Source organism: Falco rusticolus, chromosome 8 (genome assembly GCF_015220075.1).
Source record: "Falco rusticolus isolate bFalRus1 chromosome 8, bFalRus1.pri, whole genome shotgun sequence".
Taxonomy (NCBI): Eukaryota; Metazoa; Chordata; class Aves; order Falconiformes; family Falconidae; genus Falco; species Falco rusticolus.
Window position 1 is genome coordinate 20,090,487 of NC_051194.1, and position 24,836 is coordinate 20,115,322.

The 24,836-nt window shown below is 57.6% G+C and overlaps 1 protein-coding gene across 2 annotated transcripts in view; it reads right to left on the reverse strand.

Moving 5' to 3' along the window:
- Positions 1-22,145, reverse strand: part of PCDH1 (protocadherin 1) — a 53,141-nt gene extending 30,996 nt beyond the window's left edge. For both annotated transcript variants that reach the window (XM_037397103.1, XM_037397104.1), the window contains exons 1-3: positions 21,825-22,145; positions 15,202-16,016; positions 11,410-13,602 (exon numbers count right to left, since the gene is read on the reverse strand). In XM_037397103.1, the coding sequence (XP_037253000.1) occupies positions 11,410-13,602; positions 15,202-16,016; positions 21,825-21,888 (3,072 nt within the window). In that variant the 5' untranslated portion in view covers positions 21,889-22,145. The remainder of the gene's footprint in view (positions 1-11,409; positions 13,603-15,201; positions 16,017-21,824) is intronic.
- Positions 22,146-24,836: the final 2,691 nt, after the last annotated feature.

The following is a 24,836-nucleotide window of genomic DNA, read 5'->3' on the forward strand; positions in this document are numbered from 1 at the left end:
GAAGTCAGGGTCACACCCACGGTTCCAGTTTTGGGGTTCATCTGACAGTAGCAGGGACTTGTTTTAATGAGAAATTCTCTCAGGCTTTCCCCAGCAGCCTTCCCCAGCCTGCCTGGTCCTGGCAGCACACCCCAAACCCCCCCAATACCAGCCCCTGCCAAGGGGCTTCTCTATCCTGATGTCCTTTACCATGAGGGTCCTCACCCACAGATGCTGGAGGGGGACTAAGGAGACCCCCTCCCTTCTCAGTCCCACTCTGCTCCCTCCTGCCTGTTCCCTTCATCACAAACCTCTCATTTGGACCCTGCTCCAAGCTGATTCTCCTGGCTAAACCTGGGGAAAACAAACCCAGCCAAAGTGAGAGCAGTGCTACGAGGGAAGAGGGCTGCAGGGTGCTACACCAGCTCCCCGCAAATGTGCAGCATCACCCCCTGCACAGAAGGCATGGACCAAGCGGCAGGAGATGCGGTCCCATCTGACAGACCAGAAATTGCACTGTTCACAAAGGAAACCTTAAAATCCACCCCAGGCACCCTTTTCCTGCCAACAGGAATGGTGCAGTGCAACAGCCCCCACAGAGGTGAGCCACCCTGCTCCCCCTCCCTTCCCCAAGCGCCGAGTAATGCTGGAGTGGTGGAAATATCAAAATTGTTAACTACCTCGCTGCTGATCCAAAAGCAGGATCCGCGGCTAATGGGCTCATCTGGCAGCCTCCAATTGCTCCTGCGCCTCCCCACATGCCAGAAGCCTCAACGGCCTTTCAGCCAGCTGCCAAAGGAGCTTGCTTCCCCAACAGCCACCACAATGCAGCAACTCACAGGGCTGAAAGTGAAAGGCAATGTCAGACCCAATGCCCAGAATATAAAAATAAGTGACAAGGGAGCCATTGTAGCACATGAGTCAGTCAACTTCAGATTAATTCATGAACCCCTCTCTTTTACAAACCAACCTGGAGCTATGCAACATCCCTGGTTACTGAAAAAATGAAAAGATAAGACCAGGGACCATGCTCCAAACTACACAGATCCAGCTTTTCATGTATGGAGGCTTTGCTGCATGTGGGAATTATTTTATTTGCTAGTGTCATGTCTGCAGATGAGTACAGCTCCAGCGCAATGCAACACAAGCTTCGGAGCAGGAGGCTGAGGGGAATATTATGCCCATGGAAACCAGGGCAAGCCTCAAGGAAAGCTGGACCTGAATTGCCAAGAACCATCCAGGGCAACGCTCTAGCTCTAGGAAACAGGACACAAGCTCAGCTCATGGCTGTAAGCAGTCGACCATTTTATGGCTTGTCTGAGCAACAGCACGTGCTTATGCCGGTGTTCTGGGGTGAGGATGGAATCAGAGCAGATAGCTCTTCCCATCCTTTCCCATGCAGCACACCATCCAGCCTCTGCACTGATTTTTGGAGATGAAAGCCTGCAAAGGCATCTCCCACTCCTCCTGCACCCACCCCGATGCCCAGGGCTGTCATACCTGCACATGATGTGAAGAGCTCACAACATGATGTGGCACCAGGTAGAGCAGCACAGTGAGGGAGAGTGTTTGCATACAAGCAGCAAAGGCAAATGCTGCCCTGGCTTGGTGTCAGCCTCCTAGAACCCATGGTAACCCTCCACTCCTCACGGACTGCACTTCTGCCCCCTGTGCCCCTCTGGTAACCTTCATGGTCTGGGGGTTCTGTCTGCCCCAGAGGTCCCTTTCTGCCCTGCCACAGCATCTCCAGGTCCAGATTTTCAGAGTCTCAAGGGCTAACTGTCACTTTGTAAAGTGGGCCAAAGCATGCCAGGGCTGCAGTTCCCAGCAGTACTGGGTTGCCCCCTTTTAGCACAACACAAAGGAATTGAGGAAAGAGCTGGTGCAGTGCAAGGGAACAGGTCCCAGGGGCTCTGCTTGCTTTGGACAAAGGAGGGATGGAGCAATCAGACAGCACAACTGCCTGCGTGCAGCTCCAGCTGTCCCAGAAACAAAGGATGGAGATAGACGGACCGGACCCAGCTCAAGCAAAGGTGTGGTCTATTCACAGGGCTAAGTCCCCTCCTGCATTCAAAAATCATTCAGGCCTTGCCAAAGTTTTGTCATGGAAGGTGGTGTCTCCGAACAAGCACTGGCTATTCTGAACAGGACTACTAGCAGACTGAAAGGGCCGCTTTTCTGATCTACCAGTCTGACGATTTGCTGGGGTCACCTCCATCACAGATGCTGTGGTTGCACAAGGCACATTAGCAATGGGGCTGACAGTTCTGGTCCACCTGATGTTCATGAGATCTCATTTGACGGCTGTGCTCTACCCACAAATCCTTGTGTCCATCCCCGGTGTCTGAAGTCAGGGCTGTTCCCAACAACCCTTCAGCTCCTTCGCTGTTGGCAAATGAAGCTGCAGAAGGAATCCACAACTGGAGGAAAGACTCACAGGAATTCATGTGAATTACACCTCCCAAAACCAGGTATTACTTTGGGATTATCTGAAAAGCAACTGCTCACCCTTCTAAGTGGCTGTTCGCATGGCTTCCATTGCTGACAATTAGCAGGTGCTGACCTTGCAGTCAGAAAAGAGGTGCCACAAGTCCTGCTGAAATAATGATAGCAGAACAGCCATCCTAAAATGGACATCAGATCCCAAGGCACCATTTAATGAATAAATCTGGGTAAAATGTGGGCTGACTCCACACAGGTGCCCTGAAGCCTCCTGAAATTTGCATGCTGCTTAAAGAAGCCGCCAAAGCCCCGTGCCAACCTGCCTGGTCAGATCGAATTTATCTAAGTCATAGCAAGATCTAACGCAATTAGAAACCCATTTAGACAGCCTCAGGACAGAGATTGCCTAACCTCTCAGCCTATCAGAGCTCTGAGCCCATCAAGGATGTGCAATTTGGCTTTTCTTTGGTTGAAACGAAGACTGGAAAGGAAAATATGGAAATAAATCATCTGAGGAGTCATAAAATCTAAAGGGGTCATAATCTTTACGGAATAATGTCTAAATTGGACTGACCATGGTGTCCTGAAATGTCTATCACCTTCAAGCTGATAATAGAGCCATTTTGTAGATAGTTGGTGCACAGCGGAAATTGCTCGGGACACAGAAGGAGGTCTCATAATCACGTTAAAACCATCTGAAAATCCCAGGGAGGAAAAGGTTCCAGGACTGGGAGCAACACTTGAATAAAGCCCTCGAGGAATCCAACAGCTGTAGAGTGGGAAAATAATGCTGGGAAAATAATGAGCTAATCTGGCTCCCAGTTGCACCCAGCAGAGCTGACAGATAGTACTGAAAGCTCTGGGGAAAGCAGGTGGTCCCAAGCCATAGACTCGGGACTCTAAAAAAAGAGACATAACCACAAATGCTTCAAGGGAAGACTTGCATGAAAAAAACGTCAATTTGTTAAAATCAGATAATTTTTCAAGTGAGTTTCTTGTTTCAAAGTTGGGGCAGGAGGGATATCTTTGCTGACATGTAAAAATGAAAAAAATGCTCTTGCAAAGGGAACTTTCCCTTCAGAATTCAAGCCAAGTATTAATTACAAAGCTAAATTCAAAAAGGTCAGTCAGAATCACAGCTTTAGAAATTACTAGGAAATATATATATATTTATACCTCTATATCCGTTGATTGACTTGAGCCAAATTAGGGGAAAAAATTATCTTTTTTTGCAGGTTGTTTTTTTTAAATTGAAAATTTTCCTCTGTTTTCTAACCACCTCCATTTCCATAGGCAAAGGGTAGAAGCTTTTCCTGCTTGGTCACAGAATTGGTCAAGTGTCTATTCCAGGAGTCTGTGCACCAACACGCTCTAGCCATTGGCAGAGCCTTCACTTTAGTGGTCTGCAACCAACCCGCACCTAATGATGAATGATGGGACTGGGTAAGACAAGCCTTCATTTGGAGAGATCAAACAGGTAAGGCAAGTAATATTGTAAGCAATATTGTTAAGGCCACCCATCTTGCCTGCACGGGTCTAGCTTTACTACTCTTACTGGCACAAGCCCCCCAGTACGAAGGAGCTGAGGACAGCTTGCTTTTACCTTGCCCTCAAATTCTGGGTGAGCTGTCAAGTCCTTGGGCCAGACTTTGCAGATCGTGGCTCAAAAAAATTACCTGAGCGTTAGAGGTTTCTGAGCTCTCTTCTCTAGGCATCACATCCCGAGAGTCCCTAGTAAGCTATGATCTACTTTAAATCCTTAGAAAAAACAGCCCAAACTCCTTCAGGCACTCCCAGAGTCTTGAATCACAACACCCCAAAAGGTCTTGCCCAGCCTGAATGATAACGAAGGGCTCTTCAAACATCTGAAATACTGATTTTGCTTTCTGCTGGGCTTGAGTGCTTTTGATGAAGAAGCAGAAAGATTAACAGATTAGTGTAAGAGGAACATCAGACTACATCAGCAAGACATTTAGAGCACGAACTCAGTCCTGAGCTCAGACAAGAAGTTCCCCCCCCAGCAGGGATGAATAACTGTCAGTCTCCCTGGCAGCAGCTTTGCAGCTGCTCAGGAGCATCAGGGAGTTTGGAGCATGTGAGAACCCAGCCATGTGGGAGCTAAATAGCTCCAGGCTTTCAGGTTTTTCAGGCCTTTAGAGATGTCTCAGAGGAGCTGAATCAGGGCACTCTGCTCCGACAGCTTCGCTGCAGAGCAGGATCAGTTCCAAGGGAGAGGAGGTGATGCGCTGCCCTCCCAACATGATGGCTCTAAAGACAGCTTTGATGAAACCTGCCAAGATCAGCAGCTGCCCAGCCATGCCATCTTTAGATAGTGGATCAGGAGGCAGGTATTTTGCAAGTGAAGAGGTGCTCTGAAGGATGTTTACCTCCCAGGGCAGGGTCGTCTTTAGGATCTTTGGGCAGGATCCACAAGGCATTGCTGTGAATGCCAAAATGGATGTAAACGATGAGATAACATATGGGCTTTCTCCTGCCCTCCTAGCAGGCCACTGCCACAAACCTACTCTCCCACCCACTCTTTCCTGTGAGCATCTGAAGAACTGAGGCAGTAAACAGATTACAGCACAGGAAGACATTGCTGCAAAACAGTCAAGAGATATTTTTAAGGGATCTTGAGGAATTGTTTTCTTTCTGTTCCTTTGTGTGACCTCTTCCTCTTGTGCTCTCAACCCTTGGGAAAGCCACTAGGAAAAGAAGCCTATACTACTGGTGGGAAGTGAAAAGAAGGTCCTCAAGGCTGCAGACTAAGACCTCCATAAAAGTCCAGAAAGTCAGAGAGAAGACAAGATCAACAGGGGACCTAATGGGGCGGAGGCTGAGCGGGTCTGAGTCGCAAGAGACCCTGGCTCCCAGAGGTGAAACCAAGACCAAGCTTCATACAGATTGGACCGATGGATGTTAAAGCCAGTGTCAGAGGTGAGAAGAGCGTGACCAAGGTGCCAGAGGTGGCACATGCCCCTGCAGACAGGCTCCTCCTCACCCCCTTTCAATCCTTCTCTGCCTCAGGCGAGCAGACTGTGCTTCTTGGGGCACTGAAGGAGCAGGGGACTGTGGGAAGAGCCCCTTTTGGAGTAATCTATATTGACCATCTTGGTTTCTCCCAAGAGCAGAGCTTGGGTTGTGTAACTGCAGCTTGGATGGAAGGGCTTGCAGGTCAGTACATAGGAGCAGAGCTCTTCCACAGAGATGGGTTGTGCCTGGGGTTTCATGGGCAGGTGCTCTCATGCAACAGGTATGTGTGGGGATGGAGGGTGGAGGGGGGGAAAAGTGCTTTGGGCTTGGCACAGGGCTCAGCTCCAGGGGCAGCATTCAAATGAACATGCTGGTAAGAGATTTGGCAGGGTACTGCAGGGGCTGAATGTCCATCATCCCACAAACCATGAAGGGGAGCTCCTCCTCTTTGCCACCCACCCCAGCACAGCCCCACATGAGTCAGTCTGTGCACAGCTGCCAGGCTCTTGCTCATGATTCACTCCAGTGGTCCTGGGTGGACACCAGCTGTGGAGACACAGGCGCTCAGCATCCACCTCTTTGCTGCTGCCCCACGCCCTCCTAGGGCTGCCCTCCCCACCTTGAGCTGACACAGTTCCCAGGGGCAGAGCTGCTCTGTGCCCCTTCCCTCCAACACATCCTTTAGCTCTCGCTCTCCCCTGCCACCACCCCACCCCATCCTGCCCTACATCATCCACCCTCTCATTACCCCAGCTTCCTCTCCATCCCGTCCCAGAACATCCCAGCTCTGTCCTCACCTGGGTGCACCCCACCCTCCACCCCCTTCAGCTGCATCCCACCCTCCGCCCTTCACCCCACCACAGCCTCCTGGCTGCTCCCTGGCGGAGGGACCACAAGGTGCCCAGGGACACACCCTGTGGCATCATCAGGTTTTGCCTCAGGATTTGGGTGACTGATTAAGCAGGCTGCAGGGCTGGGCCCTGCTCCAGGCTGGTCTGTGCTCACAGGGAACAGCACTGCAGCTGAGAGCCCGGCCGAGCGGGCAGAGCAGTGCTGGGAATATCAATCAGTGCGGCTTGGACCAGGCGGCTGCCCACACAGCCAACGCTTTCATCGCACAGAGGATCCACAGCTCGGCTGTCAGAGCCAGCCGGGGACTTGGCCCTGCGCTGCAGAGGGCTCAGCATCCCTGTGTACCGGGGCCAGCAGACAGCCGGTCAGGAGAGACCAATGGGGAGGGAAAAGTGACAGGGAGCAGGGGGGGCGGGTGTCACTGCCCCAGCAGAGCAGGGGGAGACATCAGAAGACAGGGACAGAGAGGGAGCAGACACAACTGAGAAAGAAACGAGGGGGGTGAGGTGGGAAGAAGTCCCACACATGCAGGCTAGGGAAGCCTGTGTTCACCGCAGACCAACACTGGCTGCAAGGGCATCAAGCAGGGGAGAGAGCCTGGGGGTCTGAGAAGTGAGAGGAAGAGGAGGGCAAGGAGGAATGAGCAGCATCTGGCTCACAGGGTGGAAAGAGGAGAACTAGCCAGAGCTGCCAGACACCCAGGCAGCCCAGCCTGATGTGAGGAGCCCCGGGCGGGTAGCACAGGCTGGATGAGCCTTCAAGGGTGCAAAGTACAAGGTCCCAAGTGCTGGTGCAGCCGGGGACTGTCAGGCAGGGGAGAACCAATGCTCTCCTTGATGGGATAGGGACATTAAGCACCACTGCCTCTTTGCAGACACACTAACAGGAGTGGTCACTTGCCCAAGGCTGGATGTTAGGTACACTCCAGTGTCACCTCCCACCGCATACAGGCTGTGTACACCCCGCTGCCACCACTCCACACAGTACAGCTTGTGCATAGCCCTGTGCCACTTCTCCCTGTGGTACCAGCTGTGTACCCCTCATGCCCACTCCGCCTGCAGCACAGGCTGTGCTGCCACCTCCCCTGGGGACAGAAGTTGCACCTCCCTGTGCCACCTCCTCCCACAGGAGACACAGGCTGCACTCCCTGCATCACCTACCCTCAGCGCACAACCTGTACACATGCCTCTGCCACGCCCCACCACCGAGACCATGCACCCCTCTGTGCCACCCCTCTGTGGAGCAAGGGCCGTGAGAGCCCTGCTGTCAACTCCCACACAGGGCACGCAGGCTGAGCACACCCCACTGTCACCTCCCTCCACAGCACAGCCTGCGCACACCCACACTGTCTCTGGCTGTACACACCAGACTGTACCATGGGGTTGTTCATCCCTCATGGCTGAAACTCTTCATTTTGAGGTCCCAAATGCCCCATGGTGCTCCCCCAAGCTTAGGCACCCCTCCCTGCCATAAACCAAAGTCCCCCAGCACAGACCTGCCAGGAGCCACTGCACATTCCTGCCTTGTTCACAGGGCTCTCAGCATCCTCACCGACAGCCCAGAAGCCAGCACAGTGTACAACCCACTCCTCGCCCCCTCTTGTGCTCCCCCACCTCCACAAGCACGCCACTGATGGTCACAAGCCGCTGTGGATTCACAGTTTTGCAGAACCCAGTCATCCTTCCCTGCACAGCTAGGGCTCAGGCCCCCACACTACAGCCTCTGGGACCTCACCGACACTCTCCTTCATTTGGTCTCCGCACACCAGAGCCAAATCTGAACGAAATCCAATTGATCCTGGGAGCAGGAGCTGATTTGCAGTGCCTGGGAACTGCTCCCAGCACAATGCCTTTCTGAAACTGGGGAAAAACAGGGCAGGTCCCCCATGAACTCTCAGCTCCATCTGCAGCTCATTGCTGGATCCATTTATCAGCTCACTCCACATGAACGACCTTGAGAAAATCCACTGACCCAGGACAGTAGGGGACTTTCCCAGACATCTGCCAACACCTAAACCTGCAATTTATGAAGACTCTAAGCTAAATTCTAAAACAAGACAATTTCATTTCTGTCCATTACAGTTACAATATTCCTCTTATCCCCACCCTGCAGAGAGTAATTAATACTGCACCGTGCTCCTGAGCCTGCAGGCAGGTGCAGGCACCTCTGCTGAGCTCGCAGTAACATGCTGAAGTTAACACCACTCCAGCCAGCTTCTCAGATGGTAGGGGGCTCTGTGAGGACCTGGGGCGGTCTTCAGCTTTGCAGCCAGGAAAGGATGGAGCATAGCCCCCTCTGGTATCGAAAGGGCCCAAAGCATGGAGCCTGGGAGACGGGCAGAAGAAAGAGACACTCCCCACACCAGCATCTGGGAGGCTGTGTTCTCGCCCCGGGGTTCATCAAAGAGCTGCCGAGGACAAGGAAAGAAGGGAAACTTCTTTCAGAAAGTTCCCAAAGGGAAGCAGATAGCAGCGCTGAGCCAAGCCCCCAGACTGCCCTGCCCAGCCCTGCAGGGACTACTTATTTAGGTGGTTGCTGGTGTCTCCTTTCCTCCTCTGCAGCCATCGCATCTCCCCGCAGGTCCCAGCCCTGCCTGCCTAGGAGGCCCAGACACTTCCTGGATGGTTCAAGATAAAACCTTACGCTGTTAGCAAAACAAACTAGGAGGCTGTGAGAGCCAAGGCTGGCACAGGGCTGAAACCACCGAAGCCAGAACCACTGGTTTCCCCAGATAATCTAATCTCTCCCAGCGCCAGAGCTCCTCTCCTCCAGCAGCCTGGTGAGGCCAGCTGGAGCCCCTGGGGAATAGGTGAAGCTGGTGTGACGGCAGGGATGTCTGCCCCAGTTTTCCCCCAAAGAAAAATCATGAGAAAGATTTTCTCTTTCTCTCAGGGGGGGCCCTGAGATGTGATGTTTGGCTGGAGGGAGGGGGTACAGGATGGCCCCATCCAGGGCCTGGGGAAGGGATGCTACACTGCTCCAGCCTGCCAGGACCCATCCTCTCTCCAGCCTGCTGGAGACATGAGCCTGAGCAAGCCCCATGGCAGCAGCATCACCCCCCACCTGCCTGGCAGGAGAGGCTGAGCCATCTTTGCTGGGAGTATGGCTGCCTGGTTCCATTGCCTTCCCCCAGCCCCACTGCCACAAGCAAGCCTCCCTGGGAGGACCTCTCCTTTGCTGCAAGGGTGCCCATCACATCCTGGGTTGGGGGGAGCACCTTGCTTCGGGTGTTTCTACCCAGCGCTGCTGACACACAAGGCTCCATCTGCAACCGCATGCATCCTCATTTCAGCACTGCGGCGGGTGAGAGGCATCTTCCAGCCCTTGCTGACAGGATTTGGGTCATGCTAGCCAGGCACCGCGCAGCCAGGATATCTGTTCCTCCATGTGCTGGCTTGGGACATGGGTGGGTCTCAAAAGGATGTGGGGGTGAACCAGGAGAAGATATGCAGGGGGATGTTGGGGTGGAAGAAAGCTGGGCTGGCTGGTCTATGGCTCAGACTGCCTCCACGTCCACACATGTACATGTATGTGCATAGGTACATGCATGTTTTGAACCATGTCCTGGAGGAAGCTGTCTCCTCAGAGGGCCAGGCAGTGGCTGGAGATGGAAGATGTCAATCTGGGGAAAGTGGTCAGTACCATGAGACCTCTGGACTGGCCACGCTGGGGCACAGTGGAGGGCTTGTGGAGATGGCTGGCCCGTGTGAGCATCGCTTCTGGCTGCTGCAGGACCTGGGTGCTCCAATGGCCAAGGACGTCGAAAATATGCCTGGGAATTGCTGGGAGCAAGAGCATCTTCAGGGGCATCAGGGAAAATAAGGCACAACTGGTCAAAAATAGAAAACTTTATTGAAGTCAAATCCAACAGGGCAGCTGAGCCCAGCCCCACGGCAGGAGCCCAGCCTGCCGCTCACCGGGATACAAAGAAGGGAGCAGGGGTCTCCACAGGGCGCAGAGGGTACAGCACGGTGCGGAAGTTGGTGGTCCTTACCCATGGGGCCCCAGGAAGAAGGCAAAGCCACAGGCACTTGTCCCCCCTCTCCCTCCCTAGCTAGTTAAGGATAGACCCGACAGGCGCCAAAGCAGAAACGTGGTGCAAGCTAACTGGCCAGACAGCCGAAGGAAAGAGGGTCCTGCAAGCTCTGGGCTCATCCCACAACCTCCTGGGACACCTCCAAGCTCCAGTGCACACTAGCGAGCAGCCCTTCCCAGTCCACAGCCAAGACCTGCCTCTGCCTTGCCCTGCGCACAGCAGAAACCCCCAGCTAGACCATGAGCAGTGACCTGACCACAGCACGCAGCAGAGACCCCAGTGCCCCGCTCCTCCAGCCCGAGCATGAGAACCCAGCCCCAGCCCCGGCTCACAGCCGGTCCCGTGCCACCTGGGGGAAGCGCCCCGGCCACTGGGATCCGCTCTCCCTCTCCACAGTGGCTGCAGCATGGCTCCCGCAGCTCTGGGCCTGATGCTCACGCTAAGGGAAGCCCAGTTTCCACCGTGCTGGCTATGGCAGAGGGCCCAAGCCTGGGGGAAGCCAGAGTCTGAGCCTGGGAAAAGGCAGAGCTTTGCTCCTCCACCCAGCTCCACCTGCATGGGCAGCCACAGTGCGTGCAAAACTCCTTTTCAGGCGGCTTTGCACAGGGATGGTGAGCACCAGGAGAGCTGGGCTGGCAACAGCAAGGCTAGGACCTTTGCTGGAAACTAGCTGCCCAGAGCTGCACCAGGAGCTGCACCAGTCTCTCCTCCCCACAAAGTAGAGGGATGGATGGGAGGGTGGGCATTGCCCTCCTCCTCAGTGCTCTTAAAGCCAGTCCCCAAAAGGGACCCAGGTGGGTGGGATTCCCTCCCCGGAGCTCCACATGCAGAGGCACACGCATGCAGCGCCCTTCGTATCACCATCACCCAGGCAGCGCCACCAGGACCCAGCCCCGGGCGCTCTGGCAAGGGCTCCAACAGTTTTTGGTCTCCCCCCAACCCCCGTCCCATCCCCTCCCCACCCCACAACCAGGCTCCGTGGCTCGGCTCCGGGGCAGTCCTCTGCCAGCCCCCAGGTCACACATGCAGGGCTGGGGGCCAGTCCACGCTCACTCCCACACCTCTGTCCAGATGGCTCCCCGGTGCAGGGGGGGGGCCGCTGCCGGCCTCAGGATGAGCTCTCCTACCTGCTTATTGGTGTATTTCTGGGGATTGGTGCGGTAGCTGTAGTCCGAGTACTGCTCGGAGCCCGTTGAGTTGTTGTCCCCGGTGCCAACAAAGGTGTTAGTGGCTGGCAGGTCCTGCACCACTTGGTGCTTCTTGGAGGCAGAGGGCGACTGAGGCTGCAGCTGGATGGAGGGCAGCGGTGAGTTGGAGCGGTAGTGGCGACCCAGGTCTGGGCTGCCCGGCGGGTAGTTGAGGGGCAGGTGGATTCGGGGGCTGTCGCTGACAGAGTCATTCATGAGGTTGAACTTGAGTGATTTCTGCAGCCCCGTCTCCTCCTCATCCTCCGTGGGCTTGGGCGGCTTCGGAGACTTGCTCTTCTTCACCTTGCTCTTGCTCTTACCGCTCTTGCTGGCCTGCTTGGGTGCATACAGGTCCTTGGTCTCCTTCTTGCCTGCCTGGTAGCCGCTCTTGGCCTCCCGCTGCCGGCAGTAGCGCACCAGGACGACCAGCACGATGACCAGGGTGACGGCCACAATGCCAGCGATGACTCCAAAGAGGATGTTGCTTCGCTGCTTGCTGCGCTCATATTCGGGGTCTCCGGCAATGTCTATGTCGAGTGGTGTGTCCAGGCTGTGCCCCACCAGTGTGTCCAGCAGTGTGCGGTTGGCCAGTGTCTCGTTGACATAGAAGTGCACCAGTGCTGTGCCGTGACGTGAAGGCTTGCCCTTGTCATTGACACGCACTACCAAGCGGTGCAGGCCATGGTGCTTGCGCAGGATCTCCTTCTCCAGGGTGATGTCTCCACTGTGCGGGGAGATCTGGAAGAGCTCGAAGGGGTTGCCTCCTGTGATGCTGTAGGTCAGCTCTGCATTGACACCAGAGTCAATGTCCTCCGCCTTGACCTTGCTCACCTGCTGGCCAGGGCTGGTGTGGGGCAGGATGTGTTTGTAGGTAGCATTGGAGGGTGAAGTGATGAAGGGAGCATTATCATTCTCATCCAAGACGTTGATGGTCACCCCCACATAGGCAGACCTGGGAGGATCCCCACCATCTACTGCCTTGAGTCGGAAAGTGTATGTGCTCTGCTGCTCCCGGTCAAAAGAGATGCTGGAGAGGATGGTGCCAGTGCCATTTTGGATGACAAAATCCCCATTGTCTTGTTCCACTGACAGCTGAATGCGGGCGTTTTCTCCTTTGTCAGCATCGATCACCGTCACCATGCCCACAGGGCTGAGGGGCGGCATGTTCTCCATCACTGAGAAGTTGTAGCCACTCAGCATGAACTTGGGGTCATTGTCATTCCTGTCCATGACGTTGATGGCCACAGATGCTGTGCCCTTGAGGCTGGGGCTGCCCTTGTCTGCCGCCACCACCAAAAACTCATAGCGCTCCCGCTGCTCTCGGTCCAGCACGGCCTTCACCCGGATCTCCCCAGAGTCAGGGTCAATGGTGAAGGAGCCCTTGGAGGAGGGGTCCGTCACCAGGGAGTAAACTAGCTTGGCATTGGAGCCACTGTCAGCGTCGCTGGCACTCACCTCCATCACCAGGTCATCAGGCTCATTGTTCTCAGGGAATGCCACCTCGGTGAAGCTCTGGCTGAAGACAGGAGCATTGTCATTCACGTCCACCACCTGCACCTTCAAAGAGTTGGTGCTGGAGAGGGGCGGGTTCCCCGAGTCCACTGCTACAATCTCAATAGTGTAGTCCTTCACTGACTCGTAGTCCAGTGGCGTGGTGGTCTGTAGGAAGTATTTCTTCTTGCTGTCACTCCCTGTTTCACTAGCCTGCCGCAGCTGGAATGGGACGTCACCAGCCACCACACACGTCACCACAGCATTTTCACCTTCATCTCGGTCGGACACCTGCACCAGAGCCACTGCTGTCTCTACTGGCACATCCTCCGAGATGTTTGCCATGCCATCCTGGTGGGTGACAAGCCCAATGCCCCGAATCTCTATGGAGGGTGCATTGTCATTCATGTCCTTGATGGTGACCACCACCTGGGTACGGGCGCTCTTGGGGTTGGCCCCCTTGTCTTTGGCCATGACAGAGAACTTGAGGATGTTGACGTCCTCACGGTCAATGGGCCCCTGCACAGTGATGAGCCCCGTGGCGCGGTCCAGGCGCAGCAGCCGACGCACCATGTCTGAGGCTTGGTGGAAGGAGTACTCAATTTCAGCGTTGGCACCCTGGTCTGAGTCGTTGGCTTTCACCTGTGGGATGGAGGGAGAAACGGTGAGCAGGAGGGCAAGGCAGCGAGAGCCCCTCCACAAACTGCCACGCTGCCCATCATAGACTCCTCTGGGTACAGCTTGGGGGGAAAAACCAGGATTTCCTCTTCTGGGGCCAAGACTATGGGGCAAAGAGCCTGAGACCAGCAGAGCAGCTGGGAGCGGCCCTCTGGCACAGAGGCTTTTCTTTGCTCTTCCAGCAAAACTGGCTGGGCCGGTTGGCCCCACTCCTGTCCCGGCCAGCTCCGGCATGCAGGGAATCCTCCAGGAACACTTGCCGCTGCGACCCAGGCAGCAGCAGGGAGGGAAGCCTCTGGCTGTTCCTGCTCCACAAAACCCTCCCCAAGGAGAAGTTGCAGCAGCTGCCTGGCTGAGGTGAGGATGAGGAAGTGGGAGCTGAGGATTTGTGGAGCTGCAGCAGCTCCATCCCGGCATTCAGGGATGCATCCAAGAGGGGACCAGGGCTGCCTAAGCTCTGCACAGCACCAGCCATCCCTGCCCACCCATCAGGAGTTCTTCATTCACATAAACCTGCCTCTACGCCTATTATTTGCTTTCTAAAGAAGATGAGGTTTGTCTAACATTTGCCTCCCTAATCGGCTCTCCGAGCAGCCTCTTCTCTGCACCATTTGCTGCTCCGCCGTTATCTTGCTCAGCAGATTTGGATGGAGAACGAAAGTTGTTAAATGTAAATTCCACCTTTTACCTCCACTCACAAAAAAGGCGGAAGTCATTTTCCCCCTGAAAGATAAAAGCTGAGCAATGGCAGCATCGGCGTCTCAGCCCATTCTCCTCCCGGCCATGCAGCTCCCTTATCTGCTTCCAACTTCCATTCTTTTAACAGTGAAAAATGAATTCTTAAAAATTTCACATCAGAATTAGCAAGCAGATGAGAGCTGGCTGCGCACCGCTTATTAAGATGGCAGCTGCAGATAAACAGATGTCGGCTACTATCATCTCAATGCCCCCTCCAAGCCAAATCCACCAAGATCCATCCCCTTGGGCTCTGCGGGCCAGTTTGCACTGCTGCCCAAGATGGGGCAGAGCCCCTGGCCCCTGCAGACACCAAGGCACCCCCAGAGTCATGGGCAGCCCCCCTAGACAGGCAGCAGGGATGCTGCCTGCCCCCCATCTCCTGTGCAAGCCTGAGTTTCCATGGAGCGGCCAAGGGAATGCAACTTATGAAAGGGTCTATGTCTTGTCTGCGGGCAGCATTGAGACTGGCCTGGCATGAAGCCAGACTCCCCGTGGACCTCGGGTCCCCGCCCTCTCCATAACCCAGAGCCTTGCTCCCATGTACCCGCCAGCCCTGCTGCCACCCCACAGTCATGTCCTGCAGCCCCTGATCTGGCTGCACCTTCCCACCTATCCTTTCCAACATTGTTTTAGCAGATGTGATGTCCCTGGGACCTGCCTGCCTGCTGGCCCCAGGTGACACTGTGGGGTCCTATGCCTTGCAACCCTTCTGGGCTCACTCCTCCCTTGAGGAACTGTGGCAAGTGGCCGTATAAATGCTCCCCCGTTGTCCCTGTTGCAGCCAGGTAAGAGAGATGGGGAGGAGAAGAAAGCCCACACACTCACCTGAAGGACAGAGTGCCCCACAGGGCTGTTTTCAGAGAGCTCCGCTTCATACAGAGCCTTCTCGAACTTAGGTGCATTGTCGTTCATGTCCAGGATGGTGATGCGAAGCAGGGCGCTGCTTGCCCGTGGCGGGTTGCCTCCATCCTGCACCTTGATGGTCAGATCATAGGAGTCCCACTGCTCCCGGTCCAGGTTCCCCATGACAATCAGTTGCGGCTGCTTCTCATCCTGATCCTCCGCCACCTGCAGTCCAAAGAGCTCCTGTGCCTCCGGACCAGCCGTCAGCTCATAGGAGGCAACACCGTTGGGGCCTGAGTCCCGGTCCATGGCTAAGGGGATGGGGAAGAGTGCCCCAATGTTGGTGTTTTCAGGGATGGAGAGGGTGAGAACAGGTGAGGCAAAGTTGGGGGTGTTGTCATTGATATCAAGCACCTCTATCTGACCCTCAAGCAGGCGCGGGCTGCTGTTCAAGATCAGGTCAGTGATGGACACTTCAAACTCCAGGAAGCAGGGCTCTCCAGGCAGGAGGTGCTGGCACTCACGCAAGCTCTCCCGGTCAATGGAGGTCTCTGTGGTGTAGATGTCCCCAGTTTTGCCGTCCACACGTAGGTACGGGGCCCCCACCTCCAGCTTGTAGAGGTGCCCCACATCTGGGAAGCCATAGTCGGAGGCCAGGCTCCCTATGAGGGTGTTGGGAGGTTGCTCCTCCTGCACTTTGTAGACCACACGTGTCCCAGAGACCAGGGCAGGGAGCTGCAAGAGGAGCCACAGGCCCATGCAGGATGCCAGCTGTTTCATCCTGCGCTGCAGGGGAGCTGCAAGGAGACACAGACACTGGAGGTTAGGCAGCCCCAGGCCCCCAGGACCACTCTGCTCCAGCCCACTTCCCTGGTGCATCCTTTTTGGTCCATCCCCTGTGCCATGCAGGGCTGCACATGGTCCCAAAGCAGCCCCCCAAAAGGATGGGGCTTCAGGGGCTCACCTGGCAGAACTGGCCCCAGCCGTGGTTTCCTGGCAGCCTCCGCAAGCAAGTGCCCAGGAGGACCAGTCCCAGCTTGCAAAGTGCCTGCAACGCTCTGCTTGAGTGAGCAACCCAGTCATTGAAACCTCGGCCCTGGCTTCCTCTCACTTGCAGGAAGCCACTCCTGCCACTGTCCACCCTCTTTGTCACCATGCAAACTGTAATTAGACCCAAGGAAGCACACTAACAGGGTGGACTGCACACAGCCTGCTGTCAGCGACCCAATGGGAGCCAGCCAGGCTCAGAGACAGCTTCTCACCACAGAAACACAGGAGCATTGTGTGTCACGCACTGCAGGGGCACTGCCTGCCACGCACGGCAGGGACACAGAGGCACTGCATGCATCTGCCAGCACTGCAGAAACAGGAGCACCAAAAGGGGGGCAGGGGCTCTGCCTGCTCTGCAGGGATACAGGGCTGCCACCCACCCAGCCCTGCAGGAACACAAGGCAGCACAGGGATGCCACCCATCCAGGACTGCAGGGACATGGGGCACTGCCAGGATACAGAGCTACCTCCCATCCATCACTGCAGGGATTCAGAGCACTGCCTGTGCTGCCGGAGTAACACCCATCCAATCACTGCAGGGACACAGGGCACTGCCATTGCAGGGACAGAGCAGCACTGCCCTCCCTGCACTGCCGACACAGCAGCACTGCCAGCCTCCCACTGCGAGATACGAAGGCACCACCCATCCAGCACTGCAGGGATGCTGAAGCCCCGTGCACCATCCAGCCTGCACTGCATGCGGGGCACTGCCATCCCCCTGTGCCCCTCTCAGACAGAGGGGTACTGCCCAGCTCCGTGTTAGGGGGACACTGACTCACCGCCCACCTTGCACTGCACTGCAGGCAGACCCCGCAGGGCAGACCCCGTGCCTCCCCGCAGAGCAGCGGCACTGCACAGCCCCAGCAACACTGCAATGGTAGGCACAGCATCTCCCCTCTGCTGCAGTCACTAGGCAACCCCACACCCTGCACCAGCAAATACTGTTCCCTTCACTCACTGCAGACACACTGTTCCACCATTCCCTACCACTCCAAACTGGGACACTGCACACACACACTGGGTGCCCACCCTGCCTGCAGGGACAGCCCCGCGCTGCCCACCCAGCACCAGTGTCCACCCCACCCGCTGCAGAGGCAGTGACAGAAGTACTGCCCCCCTGCATTGCAGAGACACACACTGCACACGCTGTAGCGCAGGCACCCAGCCACTGGAAACCTCCTCCCAGTACGCACACACTGCAGAGGCAGTGCCAGGCGCACTGCCAGCCCCATAGAGACTGTCCGCTTCTGCGTCAAGCCACATGCCCTGTCACCAAGCCTCTGCCTGTTGCTCTTCTCAGCCACCAGCTTTCCTATCCCCAGCTTTCTCTGAGAACACACCCTCCTCCAGGGTCAAGGTGCACCCTTGCAGCTACTGCTGAGCCATGAACATGAAGGGGTGCAGCCCAGCTCACCGGCACCCAGGAAGCCCAGTGGCTGGGTACCCTAAAATCAACACCCACAAGGATCTGCCATGGCCTCACAGCCACAACCCTCTCTCACCACTCCCATCGCTCCCTCTCTCCATACTCTGCACCCAGCCTGTGGGACGGAAGGGCACTCCTCCACCATCTCCCCTCCACGGTGCCACATAGCAAATGCCTAATTCCTCATTACCCCGACGTTTTACAGATCCTCAACAAGTGGAGCATCCTGCACTGTCTACCCTGGCACTTCCTGCAAGCCAGCAGCTCCCAGTCCCTCCACTCTGCTTGCCCATGGGCAAGTGCCCCATCAGTGGCAGGGAAGAAAGGAGCTCTCCTGCCGCAGGTGAAAATACACCTCTGTTTCAGGAGATGAAACTATGGTCCTGAAGCCTAGCCTGACCCTTGTTCCATAAGCATCCTTCATGCTGAGGGCATGCATAACTGTCCAGAGTGGTGCTGCATGCAGATACCTCCGAGATGCACATCCCCAGGAGGAAGGGAAGAGGCAAACAAGACTTGTTCCCTCCCTGCATGGTGCTGACGATGGAAGTGAGAAGTTGAGCAGAAACACAGCACGTCTCTGCATCAATACAGGCAGAACCCAGCAACGCATGTATGTGCACATGCGTGTGTCTGCACTGAGTGCGTGCATACCCGTGTGCACACTACGAACATATGGCTATATGTACAACAGAGCACGACTGCTTATCTGTAGGAGAAAGCATACCTGTGCATGCATGCACGCTAGCACGGTGTGCAGGTGTGCCACACGCATGCACGCACAGCGAGGAGCACATCTGTGCCTGCACCAGGAGAGCCTGTGCACCAGACACAAGTTTGCATTCCTGCACCAAGCGCACGTGTGTGTGCACCGGGTGACGCGTGTGCCTGTGCAGGGGGAGCATGTGCGCATGCCCCTGTCACTGCCGGGTGTGCATCTGTGTGATGTCACCCTGTGCAGGGGTACTTGCACCTTGTGCATGTGCATACCCCGGCTGGGTGACACACGTGTTTGCCTGCTGCATGCGTGTGCACTCACACCAGATCCCCCACGCATGTCCACCAGCCTTCACAGGGTGTCCAAACCCACACTGACCATCATCATCCCGTTGCTCTGTGCTCCCTTTGGAAATGGCTGTGCGGTGAGGACAAGCGGAAGAGGAAGGAGCCCCGGCCACTGGGAAGGGGCTCCCAGAGGATGACCCAGCCGGGAGAGGCACCCGCACTCACTGGCAAACTGTTTGCACAAGGCTGTTTGCACTAGGCTGGGCCATGACTGCCGATGACGTAGTGCCATCCTGACTAAGCCTTGTTGTGAGGTGGAAGATCACAGGTAATGGTGAAAGTCTCAACGCGGTGCGATGCCTCACATGGCCCTGACTGAGCCAGGAGGGAGGGCCCCAGAGCCGGAAACGTCAGGAGCCCTGTGCCAGCTGGAGGAGGAAGGGAGTCACCCAAGGGTGCCCAGAAACAGTGCTTTCTGCTCCAGAAAAGGGGTTGGAGCCTGAACCCAAGTCCCTTTCCAGCAGGTGAAGGAAACTCCCAAAGCAGGGAGGCTGGAAGAAGAGATGGGCTGGGAACCTGAGTGGGACCACCACCCCACAAGGGACTGCTGATGGGGCCTTGGGTTCACCAGGGTAAGGGATCCTGCTTGGCACCAGTGAATGACACAGCGCAGACATGAGAGCCCAGAGCTGGGTGTGAGGAGGAGGAAGAGGAGGAAGCCTCTACCACCAGGGAAAAGCACGTCTGTGCAGGAGACAGGCTTCCCAGGGGCCAGTCCAAGGCATCGGACTATTTTCCCATGGGATCTAAGGACCATCCCACACTTTCTTCTCCGGTGCCAGGCACCTTTTTCCGACCTGCTGGCAGAGCACAGAGCACTTAAAAATAAAAACCCCTCCCAAAACAACTATTCCTCCGCACACACAATTCTCCCTACGGGGAGAGTGTGAGGGAGACTGAACCACATGAGAGAGGCGTTAGTCACGCTGCTTAATGCATGACTGGGAAGCTCTCGGAGGACAGTGGCATGCAAAATCCTACCGAATTCAGCCATCCCCCCCCCCCAAAAAAACAAAACCAAAAAAACCCAAAAAAAACCCCAACCAACAACCCAAGCTCTAATGAGAGAGGTTACAAAGCACCAAGAATTTCAGCATCTGCTTGAACAAGCCTGTGCTCCCTGTGATTCCCACAGCCCCTTGGCCCGGTTCCACAGAAGGCAGCACCACTCCGGGAACGGGCACCAAAGTCCACCCTCTTTATTGCTCCCAACGGCTGATTGCGTGGCTCGGAGCCACACTTACAAGTCTATCCAAACCCTGCACTAAGCACACAAGTACTAATCCGCTCCCCCCCCTGTCGTCCCCCCCCCCCTCTGCCCAAGCTGTACTCTGATGCTCGAAGCTGGAGCAACATCCAAGCAAGCAGCAAATGCTAATCATGGCTCCACTCTGTGTGAGGGGCTGAGATCAAGGACCATATTGTCCAAAAAGCGGCCCCTGATGTTCAGTCTTGCATAGAAGGCACGGATGGGCTGAATCCCGGGCATTTTGTGGCAAGTCCCACAGTCTCCTTCGGCTCTGGCTGCCACTGCGGCTGCTCTGCATTTATGCAGGCAGGGCCCAAGCACCCCGAGCCGAAGCACCCCATGATGAGGAACCCCACTTGCCTGTGAACAGCTTTACCCCCAAATCATCTCTTAGAGCTGCACGGTGATGAAAAGAGGGTGAAGCCCAGGGCCCTCCCTCCTTTTCCACATCATTACCAATTGGCAGCCAGCGAGGCAGAGACCTGTCAGAGCCTCCCAAGGGTGGCAGCCCCCATCCTCCCACCCCAGGGGTCCCCCATAGCCCCTGCGGGATTCTGTGGGCTCCTGTCCCCTCCTGCCACCGTCCCACCCACCGTCCAGACCTGGAGGAGGGGTGTTGGGGGAAAGGCAAAAATAATCGCGGGCCTGAAGCACCCGGGCAGGGCCGCAGGGAGCCGGCTGGGACTGCGGCCCTGAGGGGGCTCGGGGAGGGGTGGGGGGCTAGGGGACCCCCTGCCGCTCAGGATGCGGGGGAGCGCCCTGCTTCCCGCCGGTACCTTCCCCGGGAAGGGGAATGGAGGCTTCGCTGCCGGCCCCTGGCGGGGCTGCCCGGGCTGAGGCTCCCGCAGCCGGCGAAGCCCCGGCAAAGCGCTCCGCTCCCCGGCGAGCGCCGGGGGATGAACGCGGACCCTCCCGCCAGCCCCGCGCACACACACACGCACACACATATATACACACACACGCAGACACCCGTGGAAAACACGCGGGAGCCGCTCTCCCAGCCCCAGCTTCCCACTCAGCCTCGCATACAGGCAGGGAAACAGATTTTCGAAGGCGCAGGCATGCACATCCCGCTGACACACTCGCACACACACACACCCCGCTCCCATAACACACACCAGCACACACCTCCCTCCCCGCACGCCAGCGCAGCCCGCTCCTCGACACGCACACCGCCCCCGCAGCCCCCCAGCCCGGCGGCACAGGCACAGGCAGGGACCCCCGCGACGGCCAGGGGCGCGCACACCTGCCGGCCTCCGCACCCCGCGCCCCTCGCACAGGCACAGCCCCGCTCCCAGCACCCAGCGCCCGCCCCGGTTCCCAGCTCACCCGCAACTTCTCTCGCTCCCACGCATCGCGCACCCCGAGCACCCGCCCCGAGCGCACACACCCAGGGGTGGAAAGGACACACACACCCAGAGCCACCCCCGACGGGAAGCGGAGGGGGCGGAAAAACACGAGCTCCCCCCGACACAGCCGCGCACCCACAGTCACCCCACGCCGCCCACCCTGCCCGGGCCGGAGCTGGCTCCGCTCCCGCGCCGCACAACAAGTGGCAGCGCCGGGCGAGACCGGTAACCGGGAGCCGCCCGGCCGCTGCTGCCCGCGAGCCCCGCGCCCCCGGTGCCGCCGCCCGCGCATCCCGGCGCGGAGGGCAGCAGGATGCTCGCCAGCGCCGCTCCCGCCGCCGCCCGGCCCCGAGCTCCCGCACAGCGGCGGGTTCCCGCCCGGGGCACCCCGCACCGCCCCGCACCGCTCCGCACAGCTCCGCAGCTCTCCGCGGCTGCGGGCTCCCGGCCCTGCCGCAGCTCTTACTTGGATGCGGACAGCGCTGCGCTCCGTGCCGGCCCTTTGCGCGCTGATCCAGCGGCGTCTGCATCGCCTCCTCCCCACCGGGACCGGGCTCCCCCCAACCCCCCGGCTCCTCTCGATCGTTATTCACGGATGAAAACCCAATTAAAAAAAAAAAAAAAGAAAAAGAAAAAGGGGGGGGGGCAAAAAAAAATTGTCCCGTGGGAACCGCCCCCCTCCCCCGGGCCGGGGCTGCGGTTCCTCCGGCGGAGCGGCGGCGGCAGGGCTGGCGGCAGCCCCGGTGGGCAGCTCCGTCCGTGCCCGCCTCCGTCCCTCGGTGTGTGTGAGGATGTGCAAGGGAAGCGCAGCGCAGGCACGGCCCCTTCCCCCCCGCCCCCCCCGCTGCCTCCGCCTCTCGCCGCCACCACGGGGAGGTGGAGCTCCGGCTCCTTATCAGATCCCCAGCCCAGCCGGGCCGGGCCGAGCGGGCACCGGCTGCCGGGCAGAGCCGCCTGCCCCTCGCACCGCCCGGCTCCGGGCTGCAGGCACCGCGCCAAGCCCCGTGGCGGTAGCGAGGGGGGGATCCTCGGAGCCACCCAGGACCCCTTCACCCCCGGGGGCCCCTCCACTCCTGGCCCGCACACGTGTGGGATGAGTCTCTTCTTTCACTCCCCTCTTGATGTTTTTAATTTATTCATTCATTGATTTTTCCACCTGGTGCTTTGCACTTCCACAGCCCCGCCGCGCGGGGAAGGGGGCCCGGAGAGCAGCGCACCCGCTCTGCTAAGGAGAGGGCCCCTTCGTGGGAGCGAGCCCACCGGGGGGCTGCGCCCACCCCTCCTCAGATCCCCCCAGCCGAGCAGGGCTCCTGGCAGGCAGCCAGCAAGCAATGGCTCCTGCAGCCCTGTCGGGGTGAGGTAGTGGGGCCTGGAAAAGCAATTGTCCCCTCCCGTCACACCGTGGTGAATCCTGCTTGTGTTGCAGGATGCTGGGAACAGCGAGCACCTGCCAGCTCCCCAGAGCACCTGCAAGCTCCCGGCTGCCCTCACAATGCCTTCGCAAGCTGTGCTACCTCAGCCGGGTCCTCACTGCCCAGATGGCCCCCGTGGGACCTCAGGTGGGCAAGTGCAAGACCCGGGGGACCAGGGGACATCGTGCTCCAGGGGGACCCCTTCCCTCCAGGCCTCCACTGGCCTCTGTGCTCCTGCGAGGAGAGCCGGTGCTCCCTGCCCACGGCCTGGCTCTGCAGCCTGGCCCTGCCTAAGGCCTCAGCGCTCTCGGATGGAAATGCTTGGGTGGCTCCTGGCACCCTGCGGGGGCTGGGCACCCCACAGGGCTGCAGCCCCCCCCCTCACCAATCTGCCCCCGCCTTCTCGGACGGTTGCAGCGCAGGTTTGTCGCCAGGGTGCTGGACGGTCCCCCCCGCTCCCCCGCAGCGGGAGGACAGGAGCGCTGCCTCCCGCGGAGCTTCGCCAACCTGTTGCGCAGCTCCCTCGGCTGCACACATGCTCAGCTCGGCTGCGATCGCTGCACCATCTAGAGGCTGCGCCGGCTTCTCGGAGCAGCCCTGGCTCCGGCTCAGCCCGGAGCAACCCTGCTTTTCCCGGCAAGAAGGGAGCTCAGCCCCTGGCAGGGCTTCTTGCTGCCGGGTGGAAGAGGGGCTGGAGAGTCATCCCCTCTGGGTGAAAAATCCAGGTCTCTGAGACTTTCCTGTGGCAGGGCCATCTCTGTTCCTGCAGAGACGTCCGCTTCTCCATGTCGGCGTCTTCTTCTGCGTGTTGTTTTTTCAGGGTGTCAATTCTTGTGAAGCCAATTTAGCAGGAGATGAGAAGTGAGAACCCGGGGAAGGTCAAAGCCCACCACAGAAGGGCAGAGAAAGGAGCTGCGGGGTTTGTCAGGGTTTACCCTGCTGATACAGTGTGAGCTGGGGAGCTGGACAGAGAGAAGGAATTAAACTCTCTGGAAACAACGTGAGATTTAATCTGTCAGTCACTGGCAGCCCTCTTTGAAGGGCTGTAGCAAAGGGAAGAACCGAGGAAGTGACACTGTGGATCCAAGGCTGTCTGTGGAGCAGTAAAGGCAACCGTAAGAGATCGCTGGTGACCAGAGCTTTCCATTTGGCAAGAGACACAGCTAGTTGAGAGGCTGCGCTGGGAGCACCCAGGGAAGCTGAGCATGCACGAAGGTTACTAGATGCTGCCTATGTGTGTGGGACCAGTGACTGCCATCTGCAGCCTTTGCTCAGGCATGTTTCTGAGAGGCAGGTCCAGGCTCTAAGGTTATGGAGGGAAAAAGTGCCCCAGTCTCAGGAGCTGCCTCTCTGCAACCCATAGGAGCTGCCTGGCAAAGCCCTTTGCAGTGCCAACACTTGCTGGCCACGGGACATGGTGGAAGGCCAAAGACGTGGCATCCCAGGGCTGATTTGTCTGTCTCCACCTTCGTCCTGTGCCTGCTGCCTTTGAAAGAAACTGGGCTCCTCCCAGAGTGCCTGTTGCCGTCTGGCAGCAAGGAAAGCCTGATGCTGGCATTGCCTATCCTCCCTTTGCTTGGGTCTTACAGTATAAGTCACCAGTCCTTACCTTGTCTTGGCCATTTCCCAGAAAGCAGGGCTAGTCTAAGCAATGGGAAACCATCAAACCACAGCCTTGGTCACAGAGTTTTTTTGTGAGACCCTCCAGACCCTTCCCACACACCTGCCCCAGTGCTAACAGTGCCACCAACCCTGGAGATGCTGCTGGAGGCGCTGGCTTGCCCTGTGCAGTGGGTACCCCGTGCTGGGATGCTCCAGCATCACGCAGAGACAGCTGCTTCGTGGTGCCGGTGGGGCCTTGTCAGAAGAACAAAGCCTGCGAGGGACGAGCATCCAGCTAAATCTCTGGGAAAGCGAGAAGAAAGGGAAACACGGAGAGCAAATGAACCTTACAAGAGAATAAATACCCCCTCCCCAACACACACACGCAGCAACCTGGCTGCCGTCTGCTGCAAGGAGTTCAAAGGCTCTTCTGTTCTCTCTCTCATCAGCTCTGGGCTCCACAG